Below are 18,806 nucleotides of genomic sequence, written 5' to 3'. Positions count from 1 at the left end.
CTTTGTCAGACAGGCGGATCTTCCTCTTTGGGCCTTTGTTTCTAAGGGGTGAGGATCTGGGCCCTTTTCCTTATTTTTCCTCAGCAGTAGGGACCAGATTCCTTCTCCTACTTCGGAGATGCGGAATGATGGGGTGCCAGCCACACCCCGAGCCATCCCGGTCTTAGAGGAGGCGCTCAGCACCTCCCATCCCAGCTTCCCAGTCTGACTCCTGGGGCCCAGGGTTGGGGCTTGGGAGGTCCCCTCGAACCCAGAGGAGCTTCCTTCCAGAAGCCCTGGCTCACCCGTCCCCTTTGCCCTGGGGAGAGCGGTCATGAAGGTTGGTGCACATGCAGCTGTGGGTGGGAGAGGAGGAGCGGGCAGCCTGTCTGCTGGACCGGGGCTTCTCTCCCACAGTGCGCCGTCAAAGCTCTCTTCGACTACAAAGCGCAGCGGGAGGACGAGCTGACATTCACCAAGAGTGCCATCATCCAGAACGTGGAGAAGCAGGAGGGAGGCTGGTGAGCCCCTGAGAGCCCCTGGTGCAGGCCAGGCGTCCTGGGCGCTGGCCGTGCACACGCAAGAGGGGCTTGGGAAGCAAGGGCCCGTGTCGGCCCCAATGGACCCGCAGAGCTGCTTCCTCTCGGGAGTTTGGGGTCGTCCCTGGGGGTCAGCACACTGTGGCTTCCGCAGGTGGCGGGGTGACTACGGCGGGAAGAAGCAGCTGTGGTTCCCTTCAAACTACGTGGAGGAAATGGTCAGCCCGGCGGCCCTGGAGCCCGAGAGGGAGGTGAGACCAGGGCCATATTGGTGGGAGGGGATTCCCGTGTCCACCGCCCACACGGCGTCCACGTGCCTGCGTGTGCACAGCACTCCCGTGTGTGCTCCCATCACCACGTGCAGGCCGCAGTCCGATGAACATGGGCCGCACACGTGTGGTTTCGTGTTCGTCTGTAGGGTGTATTTCTCACGTGCACTCAGACGCCCCCTCATGTGCACACAGCAGACTTGCTGACTTTGGGCTTTGCCTCCCACAGCACTTGGACGAGAACAGCCCACTCGGGGACTTGCTCCGGGGGGTCCTGGATGTGCCAGCTTGTCAGATAGGTGAGCCCCAGCCCTTTCTCTGCCACTCAGGATCAGGCTGTCCCTGGTGGCTCTCTCCATGCCCAGAGAGAGGAAGCTGAGGGTTGGACCCCACAGGCTGCCCTCGTTCTGAGCTCTCCCCGCTCCTGGACAGCTCGGCACCCTCTGGCCCCCCATCCCCCAGCTCTGAAGCCTGCATGCTCCCCCCATGCAGACACTGGGGATGATGCTGCTGGCGAGCTGAAGTCCACAGTCCTGGAGGGCTGGTCCTTGGCTGAGACAGGCTTAGAGGTGGGGGCAGGGCCTTGTCTCCAGGCTGCCTGTCCTCCACCCTGAAGAGGAAGGGAATGAGCTCTGCTCATGCCTGGGGTGGGGTGGGGGTTCAGCCCTGTATCCCCAGCTCTCCTCTCCTCCCTCTCTCCAGCCGTCCGTCCCGAGGGCAAGAACAACCGGCTGTTCGTCTTCTCCATCAGCATGGCCTCGGTGGCACACTGGTCCCTGGATGTGGCTGCCGACTCGCAAGAAGAGCTGCAGGACTGGGTGAAGAAGATCCGGGAGGTGGCGCAGACAGCGGATGCCAGGGTAAGAGCCTGTGCTGGTTCTCCAGCCACAGGGCAGCCCCCGCCGCTTGGCAGGGGCCGGAGGGACACACGTGCTCCACGGTATGGCACGTCGAGGGTGTGTTGAGTTTGAGGTACACCCAAGATGTTTCTGAGTGGCTCTGCGTAGTGACCGGTTGGTATCAGGGGCAGAGGCGAGAGGCTGGGTCTTGGGCTGGAAGCAGGAGTAGGTGCCAGGGTTTAGGGCGAGGTGGTACAGGTTGGGAGCAGGGTGTGACCTCCGAGGACGCGGGTGTTGAGAAAGAGAGGCCGGGACGAGCAGGTCAGCGAGGCGGGATGTCTGACGTGAAGCGGGCTGCAGAGCAGACGGCAGGGCCAGAAGCTCAAAGTGCTGGTCAGAGACGGCCGTAGCTGCGGGCAGTTGCGGCTGGGTGGGATGGCAGTGGGCCTCGGTGGGTGGAAGGCAAGGGCGCCGCCTGTGCAGGACAGAGCGGTGGAAGGACCAGCTTCTGGAGCCGAGAGGAGGCCCCGTGCTGGCCGGGGTGCGGGAATCCTGTGGTGGGGTGGAGGGGTTGTGGGACGCACCGTGGCTGCCTTGGAGAAAGGACGCCCGCACGCCAAGCCAAGAGGGCTGGGTGCGGAGGGCTCAGAGCCGAGCAGGGCCTGGAAGGATCTGGTGGTTGAAGGGATGGATCCCGGGGTCTGGTATACAGAGGGAAGGAAAAGCTCAAGAACAGGAGCTGCTTCTGGAAGGAAGTGGGCCTCCACGAGTCCGAGGGCTGCATGGGGCGCTAGGGAGGGATGTGCTGGGGCTGAAGTCTGGCTGTGGCGGGTAGGTAGTTGTGTTGAGAAAGGAGAACTGCGGGATCAGGGGTGAGGCCTCTGGGCCGGGGCTGGAAGGATGGTCCGGAGGACCCAGAGGACTGCGCCCACGTTCCCAGTGTAGTCAGTGCCCGCAGCGGGCCCGGAGCTGAGTGAGGACCGAGCGGCCCTGGGGTGCAGCCAGCCCAGCGCCTCGAGTGTCTCTGGGGTGCAGGTGGTGTGAGGGTCCCGGCCTCTGAAGCCGAGAAGGGGTGTGTTCTCAGGACGGTTTCTGGGGTGAGACTGAGGACAGCCGGGTCTGGAAGGTGCAGGTGGACATGCCCAAGGTGGCCGGGGGCTCCTCTCCCTGGGGGCTCCCGCCCAGGCTCAAGGCCCATGTGTCCCCAGCTCACCGAGGGCAAGATGATGGAGCGGAGGAAGAAGATCGCCCTAGAGCTCTCAGAGCTCGTCGTCTACTGCCGGCCTGTCCCTTTCGACGAAGAGAGTAAGGGTCCAGCCTGGGGCGGGAGGGGGCTTGCCCCAGTGGCACCTGGGTGGGCGGACTCTGAGCGCGCTCCCTGTTGGGCCCAGAGATTGGCACCGAACGGGCCTGCTACCGCGACATGTCGTCCTTCCCGGAGACCAAGGCCGAGAAGTATGTGAACAAGGCCAAAGGCAAGAAGTTCCTCCAGTACAACCGCCTGCAGCTCTCCCGCATCTACCCTAAGGGCCAGCGGCTGGACTCCTCCAATTACGACCCCCTGCCCATGTGGATCTGCGGCAGCCAGCTTGTGGCCCTCAACTTCCAGACCCCAGGTGAGGCAGCGACCAGGGGTGGGGTCCCGCCAGGCACTGGGGCTGGAGCCCACTGTAACCTGCTCTTGCAGACAAACCCATGCAGATGAACCAGGCCCTGTTCCTGGCCGGCGGGCACTGTGGCTATGTGCTGCAGCCCAGCGTCATGCGCGATGAGGCCTTCGATCCCTTTGACAAGAGCAGCCTCCGTGGGCTGGAGCCGTGCGCCATCTGCATCGAGGTGGGAAGAGGGCGCTCTGCTGGGCTGTTTCCAGGCACCAGGGCCTGGGGGCTGGCTAACACGACATGGGAGGGTGCTGGACAGTCCTGGGGCTCAAGGGAGAGGAAGCCGTTTTCTGAGGTGGGTGTGGGCTTCAGGCCTGCACTGGGGGACTGGGCTCAGTGTGGCCAGTTCTTGGCACTCAGGAGTCAGGCGGTCCAGTAAGACCAAACTGTGGGTAGCCACTGCCTGGCAGGAGTGGGCAGAGACGGGCAGGGAGCTGGTGCCCCTGCCTCAGGAATCAGCTCGATGGCACTTGTTAGGACGGGGGCTTGAGCAGCACTGAGCCCCCATGCCACCCTCTCGAGACCCCAGGGGAGCAGCTGCGATGCGGGCGGCTTGGTGCTGTGGGGTGCGGGGGCTGTGGGCCTGAGCAGGTCTTAAAGGAGAAGGAAGGACAGAGTGGGGGTGACCGTGTCTTCTTTCCAGAGATTTCTACTTTTTTGTCCTGGGGGGGAAGTAATTTAAACATTTTTGTGTTAAAATGCACATGAATTTAAGGTAGGTTAGATTGCAAAAACTCACATGGGACTTCTGGGCAGTGTCCTGAGGGCCCAGCAGAGGGCGCACTGCCTCCACCGCTCAGTGGGGACCAGCCCAGGTCCATCCTCGCCTGCCTTACAGGTGCTGGGGGCCCGGCACCTGCCGAAGAACGGCCGAGGCATCGTGTGTCCTTTTGTGGAGATCGAGGTGGCCGGAGCCGAGTATGACAGCATCAAGCAGAAGACAGAGTTCGTGGGTACGTCTGCCCACCCCACGCCCCCGGGCATGTCAGCCCCTCTGCACCTGTGACTCCATCATCCCGGCAGCGGCCTGAGGCCTTTTGCCCTTGCTTTCACAGTGGACAATGGACTGAACCCCGTGTGGCCAGCCAAGCCCTTCCACTTCCAGATTAGTAACCCCGAGTTCGCCTTCCTGCGCTTCGTGGTCTATGAGGAGGACATGTTTAGTGACCAGAACTTCCTAGCTCAGGCTACCTTCCCAGTGAAGGGTCTGAAGACAGGTGAGGGCCCTTCTCCACACCATGCCCGCTGCGATCCGGCTCGGGGGTGGGGTGGCTCGCCGGCGTTCCCCTGGGCTAAGGGCCAAGCCTCCTCCCCCAGGCTACAGAGCGGTGCCTCTGAAGAACAACTACAGTGAGGGCCTGGAGCTGGCCTCCCTGCTCGTCAAGATTGACGTGTTCCCTGCCAAGGTACCCGCGGGCGGGCGGGCAGCGGGCGGCGCCGGGGCCGGGCAGCCACTGAGCCCTGTGTCCCTGCCAAAGCAGGAGAACGGCGACCTCAGCCCCTTCGGGGGTGCGTCCCTGCGGGAGCGGAGCTGTGACGCCTCGGGCCCGCTGTTCCACGGCCGGGCCCGGGAGGGCTCCTTTGAAGCTCGCTACCAGCAGCCCTTTGAGGACTTCCGCATCTCCCAGGAGCATCTCGCAGACCATTTTGACGGTCGGGATCGCAGGTGAGGGGTGGGGGCGAGGTGGCCTGGAGGAGTGGTCCTGAGAGGCTGGGGGTTGGCCGGCCGCCCTCGGTTCCCCTGGCCCATCCCCCCAGGCTTCACCCCGCCGCCCGTCAGGATGCTCTTCCCTCCCGCCCAGGACCCCACGCAGGACTCGGGTCAACGGAGACAGCCGCCTCTAGCCGTGCCGCAGCCTCGCGGAGAGCAGCAGGCGCCACGCCACGCACGGAGGGGGGCCGTGGACTGGGCTCCGGGAAGCGGCCTGTGGGGCCGCCCTTCTGGCCTCGCCGCCTAGAGCCCAGATTCCAGCCGTGGACACTAGACGAAAAGCACGCCATTAATGAGATGTATTCCTATTTTGGGCCTCCACGCCCCAGCTCTGGGTGAAGGCAAAAAACTGTACTGTCTAGCCTTTAAGCACACACACCTGGCCCTGCCTTCTGGAGATGGAGCCTTCCATCTTGGGACCACCGCGGCCACTGCCTCTCGGAGAGAGAGGCTGCCTCAGCTGGAGGCACAGGAGGCTCCGAGGAGCCGTGGACATTCCTGAGAGGAGCGGAACAGCAGTAGCCTTGCTGGGCTCGGGAGTCAACGTTTACACAGTCCTGCAGCTTTAAACCCCAGCCGGGCAGGGAGGGAGAGGAGGTGTCCTGGAGCCCAGTCGGAGGAGCACAGGGCCTGCCTGGAGAGGAGGGCACAGCACAAGGGCACGCTGCCCACGACCAGGAGCACCACCCACCTGACCGACACAGAGCCTCGTGTGCAGGGTAGCAGTATTGGGCAGCCAGGCCGTGAGGGGCCCGTGGAGGAGGCCGAGGTGGCCCAGGGTGCCACCCAGAACAGGGAGAGCGACAGCAAGTTGCAGGGCCACAGCTGCAGCGCCTCAGGGCAGTGGGAGGACAGCGGCCCCGGGGCACCCACTGGGCCGCAGTGCCCCCTGCCTGCAGCCTGGGCACAAGCCTGAAGGACCCACTCACCAGGGGGCACATGTCTGTGGGCACTGGGCAGTAGGTGGCTCCTCCCACATCGTCAGTGAGGATGGGCCTGTGTTTGCGTCACAGCCCCCCAAGAGCCAGAGCAAGACGCCAGCTGGGTCAAGACTGATGGGCACCTGTGGGCCCGGAGTGGAAAGGCCAGTTCCCCACGGCAGAGGTCCAGCTGGGCACTGGCCGCCACACATTCAGGAAACGCCCTCACACAAGGAACATGTCCTCCCACAGCAGCTCAGCAGGCCAGCCGTGAGTCCCAAATCAGAGTGGAGACCATTTTGCCTGTCACAGCAAAACACCTTGGATTGGAGTCTGCCAGACGACCCTGCAAGAGGACGCTGTCTGGGTGATCTCGAGCGTTTGTGAAATCAATCAGATCCTGACAATAGACAGACATGTTGTTGGAGTATGGACTTGTAAAGTTTATTTTTGCACACTCTGTTTCTCACGACCTTCATTCCTTCACGTAGGATGTATGATTTTCTATGTCTTCCACTTCTGACCTGAAAGCTGCTTGGTGGGGGGATGGGACTGGGGAAGCAAAATGAACGAACTTATCTGTGCACTGTGGCAGACCTGTTATTTTTACGGATTTTACAGCTCAGTTAACAGTGTTACCTTTTTAAGATTTCTATATACTCTTCAGAAGAACCACTGAGCCGTTCAAGCCTTGTTATTATCCGATCCCAATAGTGATTCCATTTTCTATGGCTTTTAGGATAGACAATAAATTATTTAACATTATATTAAACTTTCCATATCATGGACTGTAAACCGAAGGAAATCACATGGTTTCTCAGAAAACATATTGATTTATTTAAACTAATTCTGAAATGGTATTTCAAAGTACCACCTCCCAATCAGCTGTCCATAGCAAACATGTCTATATATGGTTGCCAACGTTTGGTTTATAATTTAAATGTTAATAAAAATTTTAAATTTTATTGAAAAAGCTTTCCTTCTGAAAAGGACTGTAAAAAGTGGAATTACTTCTCAATGGCACCATAATGACGTTCTGCTCTTCCTGCTGCTCAGCCCCAGTGGGCGAGGGGCAGAAGGAGAGGACGTGGAGCAAAGCCAGCCGATGACGCAGGTTTCTTTAAAGGCAAAGATGACGCGGGATGCTTTCCCTCAGGAAGGAAGGAGGGATGAAGGAGCTGCTGGCCTTGCAGGGCACAGGCCACTGGTCGTTGACGGACCCTGCTGTACCTGTGGCAGGTTGTGCCCGGCTGGTGGAAAGATTCAAGGCAGGTGTGGAAGGCTGGAGGGGCGCAGCCCCATTTCTAAGGACAGGGGCCAGAGTCCCAGCCTGTGGGCACGAAGCTGCCTCAGAACAGCCAGCCCTGAGCTCGCGCCAACGTGCTGCCGGAACTCAGGCTTGAGACTGGTCGTTCGCTAGCTCTGCTGCCCTCTTAAGATCTAACGCACATAACGTTATTCTCACGTCTTTTATCCCTTGTGAGTTCTTACTGAGGCGCAGGAACACCTGCTCCTCTCCGGAGACATGTTAACTGGGGCCGCTTGCCTGGTGGTTATTCTGCAATAGAACCAGGTGAGGAGGAGGTTTACTTCCCAGGTCCAGCAGACCTTCCCTCTGGGCTGCGAGGCGGTGTGAGGCCACCCTCTCCCCCAGCCCATGTGCCGAGGGTGAGGCAGCGTAGAGTGCTGCCCACCTGCAAGCAGCCAGAGTCCCTTCCCAGTTCCGCAGAAACCGCTCCTTTAAAAACAAGGCCCATGTAGCATTCAAGTGTAGGTTTCTGGGTTATACTCTGCCTCTAGAGCTTGGGGCCGAAATCTCTGTGCCTAGAATATGGTTTAAAGGGCCCTGCCCTTCCCTTCCTGTGGCTGTTTTTGTAGCGGTCTGTGCTGGTGTGGATCAAAAATGCTGCAGTACAGAGGAGAGAGCCGCCTGCCTGTTGGATGCATGGGTGGGGATGGGCATAATATGCCAGCCCAGGAAGCCTGAGGGTGATCATTGAAGAGACGTCGGTAAGTGTAATCAGTTGGTTCTTAAAATGGTCATCGTGACATACGGCCCTGGTGTGACAATGTAGGTATGCAAGTATGGTCCCTGGCTTCGGAGAGACCCAAACAAGCTCAAGGCAGGTTTTTTACAGAAATCAGTTCAGAGCATCCCTTTCCTGTATGACAAGTCAGACAAAGACATACATTTCCCAAGTTCTCAGATTTGGGGCCAGTCCTGGTCTATTGCAGGCCCCTCTGAGCACCACCCACTTGGAGAACTGGGATCCCAGTTTGAGATCCTTCCTGTCATCCCTGAACTAGATGTAGCCAAACACCCTGCTTAGGTTCTCACTGTTGCCTTGGCTTTCTTCTGGGTGCTTCGTGGTCTGACTCAGAGGAGGATGTCTTCCCTCTTGGACAAGAAGGTGGTAGGCGGGGATTAACAGTCTCTTCCTGACCTGTGTGTTCCCAGATTCTCACGGGCAGGAGCGCTTTGCTAACCAGTGATGGGAGAGGGGGTGTGTGGCGGGGGCCTTAGGGTTGGGACCCAGGCGTGCTGTCATGCGACTGCCCACTTTGATTTTAACCAGCAGGTCTGCTTCTTCACTGGCTCTGCTGTCGGGCAGCCCCACTGACTGGAGGAGACACACCTCCTCTGGGTTCTGTGACTGCCTTTGCCCTTCCCTGTAAGTTTCTTGATCCTTCTTCCTAGCAGAAAACGTGGCAGCAGATTCGAGCAGATTCACAGATTGAGTTTAACCCGAGTTCCTCCAGACCTGACAATGGTTGAACGACCAGGAGGCCCAGCATGGGGGTGGGGGGCTGCTGGGGAGACCCTCACTTCGGGTGGAAGTGTCCTGGCCTGTGGTGGGGAGTAGCTTGCTTCTCCACCTGCTCACACACAGCACTGACTGCTACAGCAGGGGCTTTCTGCATCCGGAGCAACCCCCAACCCCTGCTCCCCGACCCCCACCTTTCCTGCCAGGAGGAGGCCTGAGTGGTTTCTGACCTCGGCCGGGGACACCGCCCTTGACAAGGATCTGTGGTCTTGGTGCTGAGGGTAGGGCCTCCCTCCTGACCAGCCACATCCTGAACATCATTGCCCAAGGCTGGGCCTGGGGCTGGACACTCACTGGCCTTTCAGCTTGAGCTCATCCCCTCCCACCATCTCAGTTCTTGGGGGAAAAACAATTCTTAAGTGGCATTAAGTCACCGCACCAAAGGAGCTCGTGGAACAAAACAAGGTCACATCAGTTAAACTGATCAAGTCTGGTCTCAGCCCGAGGGCCCTCAGTGGCTCTTCCGGGGTTGGTCTGGGGTTCTGTTCCCTGCTGGAGGCCTCTGCAGCTGCCCCAGAACACCCACAGTGACCCCGGCCACCCCTGCTGTCCACTCCGTCCATATGAGTGGCCGGCCAAGCCTGCAGCCACCGTGGGTCAGCTGACTGGCTTCAGGGTTCTACACTCTGCTGGTCTTCCTCCCGAAGACTTCATTTAGATTCCACACAAAGTTCCTTCCCTAAGACTTAGGCCGCCTCCGGAAGGGCCAGGTCAGGACCAGGACCTGGGGTCCACCTGGGATCCCTCCTTACTATCTCTGCCCCTGGGGCTTTTTCAAGGGTCCCTTTTTCCTTTGGGCACAGGCCCTTAGGATCCCCCCCATGAGGGGGGGACTCATCACTGTGAACATTAGAAGCTGGGCTTTAATCCTATTCCTTCAAGGCCCCAGGGCCTTAGGCTTATTTGCCAAGCTCTCCTTAGCAAATGACAAGCTTCTCAGTATTTTCCTCCCAGGAAAAGTGTCCTCTCGCTGGATGCCTGACAGCTCTACGTCTGACTCAGTTTCCCTCTGTTTGGCATCAGTCCATGGTGCTGCAGTCCTTTATTTAGTGACCCACCCGGCTGGACATGGCGAGCTGGAACTTACCCGGAGCGCCCGAGAGAAACTGCCCCGCTCATCCCTCCGAGTTGCTGGTCTTGCCTGCAGAGTAAGTCTGGAGATGTCAGTGTTCTCAGCTTTTTTTCTGATTCCCCCACAAAACAGTCCGCAGGTGAGAAATGTATTTACATTTTTATTTAGGAGCAATCAAAAGATTTAAAGTACCATTTCGGCCCATTTCAAATTGTACAAGCAGTTTGGCCCTGTTCCCCTCCCTTATCCAAATCCACAGATACAAAATCTAGGAAATGTGCAATTTGCATCTTAGAAATAGCAGCATCCCCACAGGGGACCTTGTGAGGCCTGGAGACTCAGCCCAGACGGCAGCCCCCTCCTCCTGGCCCGGCACAGCCGCCGTCCAAAGGCAAGTTCCAACTTTCTGTTAAAAACACCTTCCTGGGGTGAGGACTCTGCTTCCGCCAGGCCTGGTGACAGCCCGCATGCGCCTGCGCCTCCCTCGCCAGAGGAGGAGGGCCCCGGACAGACAAAACAGGGCAGTGGCCTCTTAGCACCAAGATGATGGCTGCTTCAGCGGCTCCGGGGCAGGAAGCGCACCTCCAGCCAGCTGCCCCTGCCTTCCCGGCCTTCCTCCTGCAGCCGCCCTTGCCTGTCCTCGTCGGGGAACAAAAGGTCTGTGCTGAAGACCAGCCCGTGAGTGGGCAGCAGAAAACCAGCTACCAGGGAGGCAGATGGACCCTGCCGCCTCTGGCAACCTCCAGCCTGGCACAGAGGCTGCGCTCAGTGCACTTTCAGTCAGCTGCGCGGACAGGGGTGAGGGCGTCTCTCTCCAACAACGATGGCACAACCTGGCCCCCTGGACACACTGAACGAAGCGGTGCTGGGGAGTGGGCGGGAACCCACTGCTCAGGGGCGACCCCCCTCCCCTCAGCATCACCCCACGGCCTGCGACCAGGCCACATCCACCCAGGGGGGCGCTGGCTCTCCAGGCCACAGGGGCAGCGAACCGGACGGGATAGCTGGCGGTGCAGGACCCAGGGCGAGTGACAGCGTCCCCGAACATGAATCGCAGGACGAGCAGGTGCCCTGAGAGGCTCCTGGCTGGGAAGGGCCAGACCGTGGGCCTGCACCTTCCTGTCCTCCGTAACTCCTAGATGGTCCACCTCCCACTCCAGTCACACGGGGGCCTTCAGACCGTCCCCTCACCAAGGGGAGGGACAGACGTCATAAATTAGCCTCAGCTGAGAGACGCTCCTCACCTCTCCCCCCAGGGAGCAGAGCGGACTCCTGGAGGAAGACGCGCTCTCCAGGTAAACGCCCAGACTCCCCGTAAGAGCCCGCCTGCTCTGAGAGGACAGCAGGAGACACAGGCAGAGGGGCTTGGCCGGGGCCGAGGACAGCAGGGATGGAGCAGCACTGATGCCCCGTGTCCTGCAAACCCAGGTAGGACTTCAGCACCTGGAGGAGCGGGAGCCGGCCCTACCCTCACCCGCAGAGCCGGCGGCGCCTGGCACCCACCCGCTCTGGTCTCCATCCTGCGCGGGCTCCTACTGTCGGGCTTGTCTGGTGCTGGCCAGAGCCTCTGTGCAGAGGAAGCCAGGTTTGCACGCCGGTCACAGGTTCTTCGATTGAAGAACCAAAGAGCAGGCAGCCTGTCCTCTCCAGGCCAGCGCTCCGCCTGCTCCTCCTCCCACCCAGATGCCAGGTCAGCCCTGATGGGGAGCTGTGTCCGCCCTCACCTCCCTGCCCCCAAGTGTGACCAGAGCTGGGGACACAGATTCCAGCAGAAACGAATTGCACACGAGGCCCATGGGTTCACCTAGACCCAGAGCCGGGCAGCAAGCTCCATGCTAGACAATCACCACTTCACCTTCCACTCTGCATCCGTTCTGTCTGTCGCGAGGTCGCCTGTAGCCACCCCAGCCCACGTCACCCAGCCCAGCTGTTATGAATGAAGCCAGGACACAGCACAGTGGGGGGGATGCCAGACTGAAACCCTGCTTGGGGAGGGGACTGTTGAGAGAGGGGGCCCCACTCGCCCCACGTTTTCCGGTGTTGGCGCTTCTGTGCACGCAGATGCCCTCTAGCCCCCAGGCCTGGGCAGGCAGGTGGGGAGGGTCTATGCTCCCGGGAAAGGAAGCAAAGGCAGTGGGTGCGGGGGCACAGGAGGGGGGACCAGTGGCTGAGAAGACACAGCCCACGACTCTCCTGACCAGGGCAGCTGCTGGCTTTGGCCTGCCAGGGCTGCCCGCATCCAGAGGCCTTTTCTCCAGCACACAGCTGAGCCTTGGACAGTTTAGTCGTCACACAAAAGGTGAGTCAGACCGGCACCCCACTCCAGGGAGAGTCTAAGAATAGAAAAGGGGGGAAGGAGCTTTAGGAGGAGTCCATACTCCAGGTTTTATGATTTTTTCCTTGGCTGGCTCTTCTCTCCTGCAAAGTGCCTTTATCCACATGGGCTGCAGTCTTTGAATGGACAAAAGCTGCTCCAGCTGGAGGAATTTGGTCCGAGAAGAGGACAGGAAGACAAGAGGCAGCAGGGCCCAGGACAGGGCAGCAGAAGCAGGGAGCTCTCAGCAAAGATGTACACAGAACAGCTGATGCTGTGCCTCTGCGGAAGGCAGCCTGGCACCCAGGGAGGGGACACAGGACCTGTCAAGAGACCACAGACTGAGGCGGACAGAGCCCACAGCATGTGTGTCTCGACTTGGAGAACACGCGAGACTTCAGGTAGGAAGGCCTCCCAGGCCTGTGAGTGCCTACAGGTGCCACCTACCCTCGCCCACCTCCCACCTGTGCTCCCCACAGCAGGGTGGGCAGTCAGCCTTGAAAGGAGCTTGAGTCACACAGGGCCACCCTCCCCAGGTGCTGCGAGTCCCCCAGCCTGGCTTTCCACTTCAGGACCTAAGGGCTCCCGACAAAGAGAGCCCACTTTCCAAATCAAAAAGCTCCTCAACAGTCAAGAATTAAAATATGTAATCAAAGTATGAAAGTATACGTAGCACAAATCCAGGTTTCCTGTATCAGAATGGTGATCTGGTCTCACCTATTCAAACTGGATCTACAACCCCATGTAAAAAATACAATAAACCAAACATGTACAAGACAGGCAACAAGAAACACTGACATGGTTCACCATCTCTGACGAGTCCAAGTGCAGACAGAGAAGAAGGGAGAGATTAGTCACCTTACAAAAACAGGCTTTTCTTCAGGAGAGACTAGCGCCAGCCTACTTCCCTCAACTTTGCAGCCCACAGACTGCCTCCTACCAGAGGCAACATTACAGTCTACCCTCTGCTGGGGTGCAAGCCCGCGGGGACCCGCCTGGCCACGGGGCCCTCCCACTGCACCCTGCTGCACCCCGGCTCTGGCTGCGTCTCTGCCCAGTTGGCAGTGTTCCTGCTTTTGCCTCCAGGGCCCCAGGTATCTTTAGACACCCGTTTGATGACCCAGCCATCTCTGTCTCCTTCAAGCATGCGGCCCGAGCCCCCACCTAAGTCACTCAGATCCAAGAGCAGAGCAAAGAGAGTCTGGCCAGCTTGGGTGGTCTCACTGCTTGGGGGGTGGTGGGGGGCGGCGCACCCTGGCTGTCAGGCAGGGCCCCCGTCTGTGAGAAGACCTGCCCGCAGGCCGCGCTGTGAGTTTCCCACCTTTTAAGGACCAGCTGGTGCTGAGGCGGGGTCACTGTGTCTTCCATGAACTTGTCCACCATGTAATTTATTTTCTCTGCTTTGCTGTTTGGGTTGTTAATGACATGTGAATACAAAAGAAAAGAAAATCCTCTCAGAAGAGACAGCCCTTGGCTGGGGCACACAGGACTCTGGGACACAGCCACTGGAGTTGGCTTCACGCGGCGGCCCCGCCCACCCGCAGCATCCACGTGCCACCACCGTCTCGTGTACGCGTGAGGCGTACACGTCACCAGTCAAGTGTCAACTGAGTATCTACTGCATATGGATATATGTAAGTTAATCTGCACGTACATAAGCACTACAGGAAAAGTTCCAGGCGTCTGTTCTCTGATAGAAGGCAACCCCACTCGCCATTCTTGGCAATTCTCCACAGAGGCTTTGGGGCTAAGTAGCTTCACACCCAACATGGAAAGGACACAAAAACAGGCTGCAGAGCACGCCGAGTCCTCACATGCCACCTGTTTATCAAAGGAGAGGTGGTCCCTCATGGGACGGGCAAGCGGGAAGAGACACTTGGGAGGAACAGTGGCTCTGGGGCTTTTGGTTTCCACAGAAAAGTCTCTCCTGGAGGCAGAAGGGGCGACCACCACCTCCATGCTGGGAGCCAAGCCCGTGCGGTGCCTGCCTGGTCTGGTTCTGGGGGCGGGTGGGGAGGAGGGCCGTGGCTACCCCACTCCCTAGTATTTCTCACTACAGCCCCTGCCCTCCCTCTGGGGTCTCCTGAAGCTGCCCACCAGCCTGGGCCCAGGAGGAGCACCCAGGCCTTGGTGCTCTGGGCAGCAGGGGGTTTCTGGGAGCTTCACTCTTTACCTGCTGCTTGCAGAGTGGCTGGTCTTGGGGATACAGTGATTTACCGCTGAGCACAGCTTTGTAGGCAAGTTTCTCAGTGTTACAAAGGCACCTCTTCCTGTGGCTTTTCTCAATTAAAAAAGCAGATATGACAGTTCAGCTAACATAAAGATCGTGTTTTCAAGTTCGGGGATATAAATACAGAACTTTAAAACCTCACAAGGACCTGTCCAGCAAAGTCCAGCACACCAGCCAGGCCCCAGGCGTGGGGCCAGGACTCAAACTTTATCGGGAACCCCACACGCAGGTCTCTGTGCTGAGGACCACCCTGGCTCTGATGGTTCCAAGAGGTCCCCGAGCCACTCAGTTCTTGCTCTGACAGGTTGAGCCTGGGTCTTCCTTCCCAAACCAGAGGCGGCTGTGGAGTGAGTGTCAACAGAGGGCTGTGGAAGCCCCCCAGCGGCTGTGGCCTTCACTCCCATCGCCCATCCCTGTTTTCTCTTGTCAATTTTCCTCTCTAAACATGTCTAGACTGAAAAAAAAAAGCGGCACACAGGTCAGGACATTGGGCTTGACAGGTGTCTCTTTAGTCGATCTGATCACTGAAGAGTTCTGTCCATGAGTCAGACTCTGTGAAAAAGCAGAGCTGCTCTAACAGCTTACGAGAGTGAGAGCATCAGACACTAACCACATGCCGGCTCTGTTTTTTAAACCGCCGGGAACACGGGCTCCGCAGTGATCATCCCAGGAGGCGAGGCGAGGCGAGCCCACTGTGCAGTTTGCCGGTCACCGCTGAAAGGGCCCAGGTCTCTTCAAAGGCGCTGCCTTCCTCGAGGACCGCAAAGGAGGCCCGCGGTTGCGGGTGTGGTGACCCCAGCCTGACCGTGGAAGGTGTAGGCAGGCGCGGCCCAGCGATCTTCAGAGAACAGACACAGGGCGTTTCCAGAGATGATGTAAGAGACCATGGACTGCTAACCAGAGTTTCTATGTAATAAAAGTGTCTGCAATCTGACATTTTACTAAACGTGTATAGGCAAGTTTATATGTTAAAAACTTGATTCTGTGTCTATGAATATGAAATCTGAACTATTTATTCACTGGAAGGCAAAGGAGAGGTCCTACATTATGGGCAGGAGAACTGGCAGACGCGTCTCCCCGCTCGCGAGCGGTGGCAGGCTGGGTGGCGGCGGGCTTGGCCGCGTGGAGGCCTGTGCGGGCCGGGGGCTGGTGCGGCGTGGGCCTGTGGCAGCAGAGAGGGGCTGGGCCCTTCCAAGCGGCAGCGGCCTCCCAAGGCTGGCCGGTCCTTCATAGCCATCAGTTCCCATTCAGTCTGTTTCTGAGGAGGAAACACAGGCCCGTCACCTCCATGCGCGTCACCAGGATGGCCCACCCTCCCACGTCAGGGACTTCATCCAGAAGCTCGGCCTTCCCACCAGCCTCCCTGCCCTCCAGCCCAAAGGAAGGTGGGGCAGGCCGTGGGGGCAGAGGACGGGATGCTGGCCGCACCTAGCAGGGCCTGGAGCCTCCCCTCAGCAAACCTAGGCCTGAGGCCGGGCTGGGAGCCTGACTTCTGGGCAGTAAACCCTTGCCACACACCGCCTCCCCTTCCAGCTCCTCAGAACACACGGTGCTCATTCGGCAGGTCTGCTTCCTGACGTGTGTCCCACTGATGCCTTCATCTGTTGTGGGGGAGGGGGTGGCTGTTGAGAGAGACCCTCATCCAGGATGCTTGCGGGGGGTGGGGGGGGCGGTGTTGAGGCTGGCTCAGAGGAACCAGCTCCAGAGGCCAGCCCTCCCTGTCCCCCTGGATACCTGTCTTGGCCAGAAGAGGACAATGCTATGAAGGCACGGCCAGCCTGGCCACCCCTGCTCTGTCCCACCCAGGACACCAGCTCTTCACTCACAGTTGGAGTTACCCACTGAGGGGAACCAGGGCTGGTGATTCAAACCCATTTATCCCAAATCCAGGTTAGCATTTTTAATTGTGGTCAAATACACATACCATAAAATCTACTGTTTTAACCATTTTTAAGTGTACAGTTAGGTGGCACTGAGCACATTTCATAATTGTTGTGCAACAACTACCATGCTATTTCCAGCTATAAGAATATCATTCAGGGGAACTGCAATTAAAAAAAAAATAAATTAGTGGGTTCTCATCCCAGCAGTCTGCCATTTTGTTGGCAGAGCCAAAGCCAGGTGTGGGCAGGCCTGATGCTGGAGAAGGTGCCTGAGACAACCAGGCCTGTGGGCCCACACCTGTTCCCTGGTGCCCATGACACCCCCCGTGGGGACCCCATTGACTCATGGGGGCCTGCAGAAAACAAGGTCACATCCAGAAAAACCCAGGCCTGGAACCAACTTCTGAAAGCCCACAAATTACAGAAACTGAGAATTCAGATACTTCCTTGGTTTCCACAGCCTCCCATAAAGGGATGTGAGAGCTGGACCATAAAGAAGGCTGAGCACTGAAGAACTGATGCTTTTCAATTGTGCTGGAGAAGACTCTTGAGAGTCCCTTGGACAGCAAGGAGATCAAACCAGTCAATCCCAAAGGAAGTCAACCCTGAATATTCACTGGAAGGGCTAAAGCTCCAATACTTTGGCCACCTGATGCAAAAAGCCAACTCTGGAAAAGACTGAAGGCAGGAGGAGAAGGGGACCACAAAGGATGAGATGGCTGGATGGCATCACTGACTCAGTGGACACAAGTTTGAGCAAACTCTGGGAGATGGTGAAGGACAGGGAAGCCTGGGGTGCTACAGTCCATGGGGTCACAAAGAGTTGGACACGACTGAAAGACTAAATACCACCTTGCTCCTGGCCAGCCTGTGATAAGGCCACCCATGCGGAGGGTGGGGAGAGGGGGGAGAAGAGGGAGAGGCCAGGAACTCAGGTCAACACCTGAGAAAACCAATACCAGATAACGTGTCTGAGGCGTCAAACTGTCTTCAATAAATAACCTTCTAAAGCTTTCTTTCAAGTACTAGTGTCCTGATCCAGAGAAGCTGAGAAACAAATTCAAGCTTTGAATTCTGTATATCTAAGACGGAAGAGGAGTCTCCATGTCCTCTACATCAGGAAGAAATACAGAAATGCAAGGTACAGGATTTTCACCCTTTTTGGCTCCCTCTGCTTTTGTTCCCCAATTTGGGTTGAATTTCCTCATCAGGAATAGACAGGCCTATTCTGTCTCCTGCCTGGTGGCTTGTCTGGCTCAGGTGGTGTTCTGACTTACTCTCCTTTGGCTAAGAAATGATTAGAGAAGTGTGGATTCACTGGTGGATTAACTGTGCTCCTTCCTTTCCCTGCGCACGTTTAACAAACACAAAATGAAACAGACCCAACAATCAGCCTTTCATCACATGCTTGAATGGGTTCTGCTGCCTGGTGCCCCCGGAAGCAGCCAAACAAGGTGGTCCTGCTGCCAGACGGCCTGAGACATAGCAGCTACCCCGGCCCTAGACTCAGCTCCCCGCCACCCAGTGCCCCGGCACCCTCAGAGGATGGCACAGTCCTGGGGGGCTCCTTACCCAGCTGAGGTCCAGCCTGGGGACTCTGCGTGTCAAAGGGCTCTGCGCTGGCCTCAGGGGCGCTGGGCTCCCACGACTCGCTGTTTTCAGACACCTCCACATAGGCGTCACCCAGCCCTTTGTGAAGGGCTGCAGGGTCGCCGGCGCAGGGGCCCTGGCCCTCGCTGCCCGTGTCGGCCACAGCCCGGGTCTCCTCGCCCAACTTCTCAGCAAACCACTGCTTGACCTGCTGGGAGCTCATCTGGGTCTTGTCGCAGAGGCTCTGCAGGTCCTGCTCGTACAGCATCTTGTGAGTCACGTAATAGTCCTGCAGCAGCTCCCGGTTGCTGGGCGCGATGACTAGCAGCCCGGGGGGGAAGTTGCCCCTCTTGTAGTCTTCGTACCACTTGAGCTGGCCGTTCTTCAGGGCGTACCGGCTGTCCCCAAACCAGCGCACCACCTCGGGCCGCGGCAGGCCCGTCTGGGCCACGATGGAGCCGTAGTCCTGGGTGCTGGGCCACTGTGTCTGCACGAAGAGCTGCCGCAGCAGGTGCCGCTGCTGAGCCGTCTTCTTGCAGCCCGCCTTACCCGGTGGCTGCTCCGCCAGCTTGCCAGGCGCCTCGTCCTCAGGCTCGCAGATGCCCAGCCCCACGAGCTCGCCCTTGCCATTGGCCTCTGTCACCCGCAGGTTCTTGAGGTTGATTTTGATGGGGCTGACTTTGCGTTCAGCCAGCGTGTGGCCACCGGGCACTTCTGGGGAGCCGTTTTCCCCGGCTAAGCCCTCTTCCCCCTCGGTCTCCGCGGCCTCCTCCTCCCCTGGAGAAGCCCCCTCCTCGGCCTTCTTGGCCTCCTCGGCACTCACTTTTTTCCGTCTCTCTGAAAACCAGCCATCAATCTCCCTGCGGGTCATTTTGGTCTCGGTCCTCAGGCGGTCCAGTTCCTCGTCCAGGGGAAGCGGGTTTTGTGCAAAACTGCTCTCCAGGGCTCTGAGCTGCTCAGGGGCCCGCTCCTTG

The 18,806-nt window shown here is 58.6% G+C and overlaps 2 protein-coding genes across 2 annotated transcripts in view; one reads left to right on the top strand and one right to left on the bottom strand.

Moving 5' to 3' along the window:
* PLCG1 (phospholipase C, gamma 1) overlaps positions 1 to 15,298 on the top strand; it is a 42,028-nt gene extending 26,730 nt beyond the window's left edge. Inside the window, 12 exon segments of the mRNA XM_010829237.1 lie at positions 397 to 500; positions 673 to 769; positions 1,017 to 1,086; positions 1,490 to 1,647; positions 2,835 to 2,931; positions 3,018 to 3,242; positions 3,314 to 3,462; positions 4,126 to 4,240; positions 4,343 to 4,504; positions 4,605 to 4,693; positions 4,766 to 4,953; positions 5,090 to 15,298. Of these exon segments, the coding sequence (XP_010827539.1) occupies positions 397 to 500; positions 673 to 769; positions 1,017 to 1,086; positions 1,490 to 1,647; positions 2,835 to 2,931; positions 3,018 to 3,242; positions 3,314 to 3,462; positions 4,126 to 4,240; positions 4,343 to 4,504; positions 4,605 to 4,693; positions 4,766 to 4,953; positions 5,090 to 5,132 (1,497 nt within the window). The 3' untranslated portion in view covers positions 5,133 to 15,298.
* The window catches only part of ZHX3 (zinc fingers and homeoboxes 3), a 94,441-nt gene continuing 89,571 nt past the window's right edge, over positions 13,937 to 18,806 (bottom strand). The window contains exons 4-5 of the mRNA XM_010829140.1: positions 17,815 to 18,806; positions 13,937 to 15,617 (exon numbers count right to left, since the gene is read on the bottom strand). The exon at positions 17,815 to 18,806 is cut by the window's right edge and continues 6 nt beyond it. Of these exons, the coding sequence (XP_010827442.1) occupies positions 15,607 to 15,617; positions 17,815 to 18,806 (1,003 nt within the window). The 3' untranslated portion in view covers positions 13,937 to 15,606. The remainder of the gene's footprint in view (positions 15,618 to 17,814) is intronic.

The sequence above is a fragment of the Bison bison genome, unplaced genomic scaffold, assembly GCF_000754665.1.
Source record: "Bison bison bison isolate TAMUID 2011002044 unplaced genomic scaffold, Bison_UMD1.0 scf7180017864500, whole genome shotgun sequence".
Lineage (NCBI taxonomy): Eukaryota > Metazoa > Chordata > Mammalia > Artiodactyla > Bovidae > Bison > Bison bison.
The sequence above is the reverse complement of the archived record's forward strand: the minus strand, read 5'-3'. Positions and strand labels throughout refer to the sequence as shown.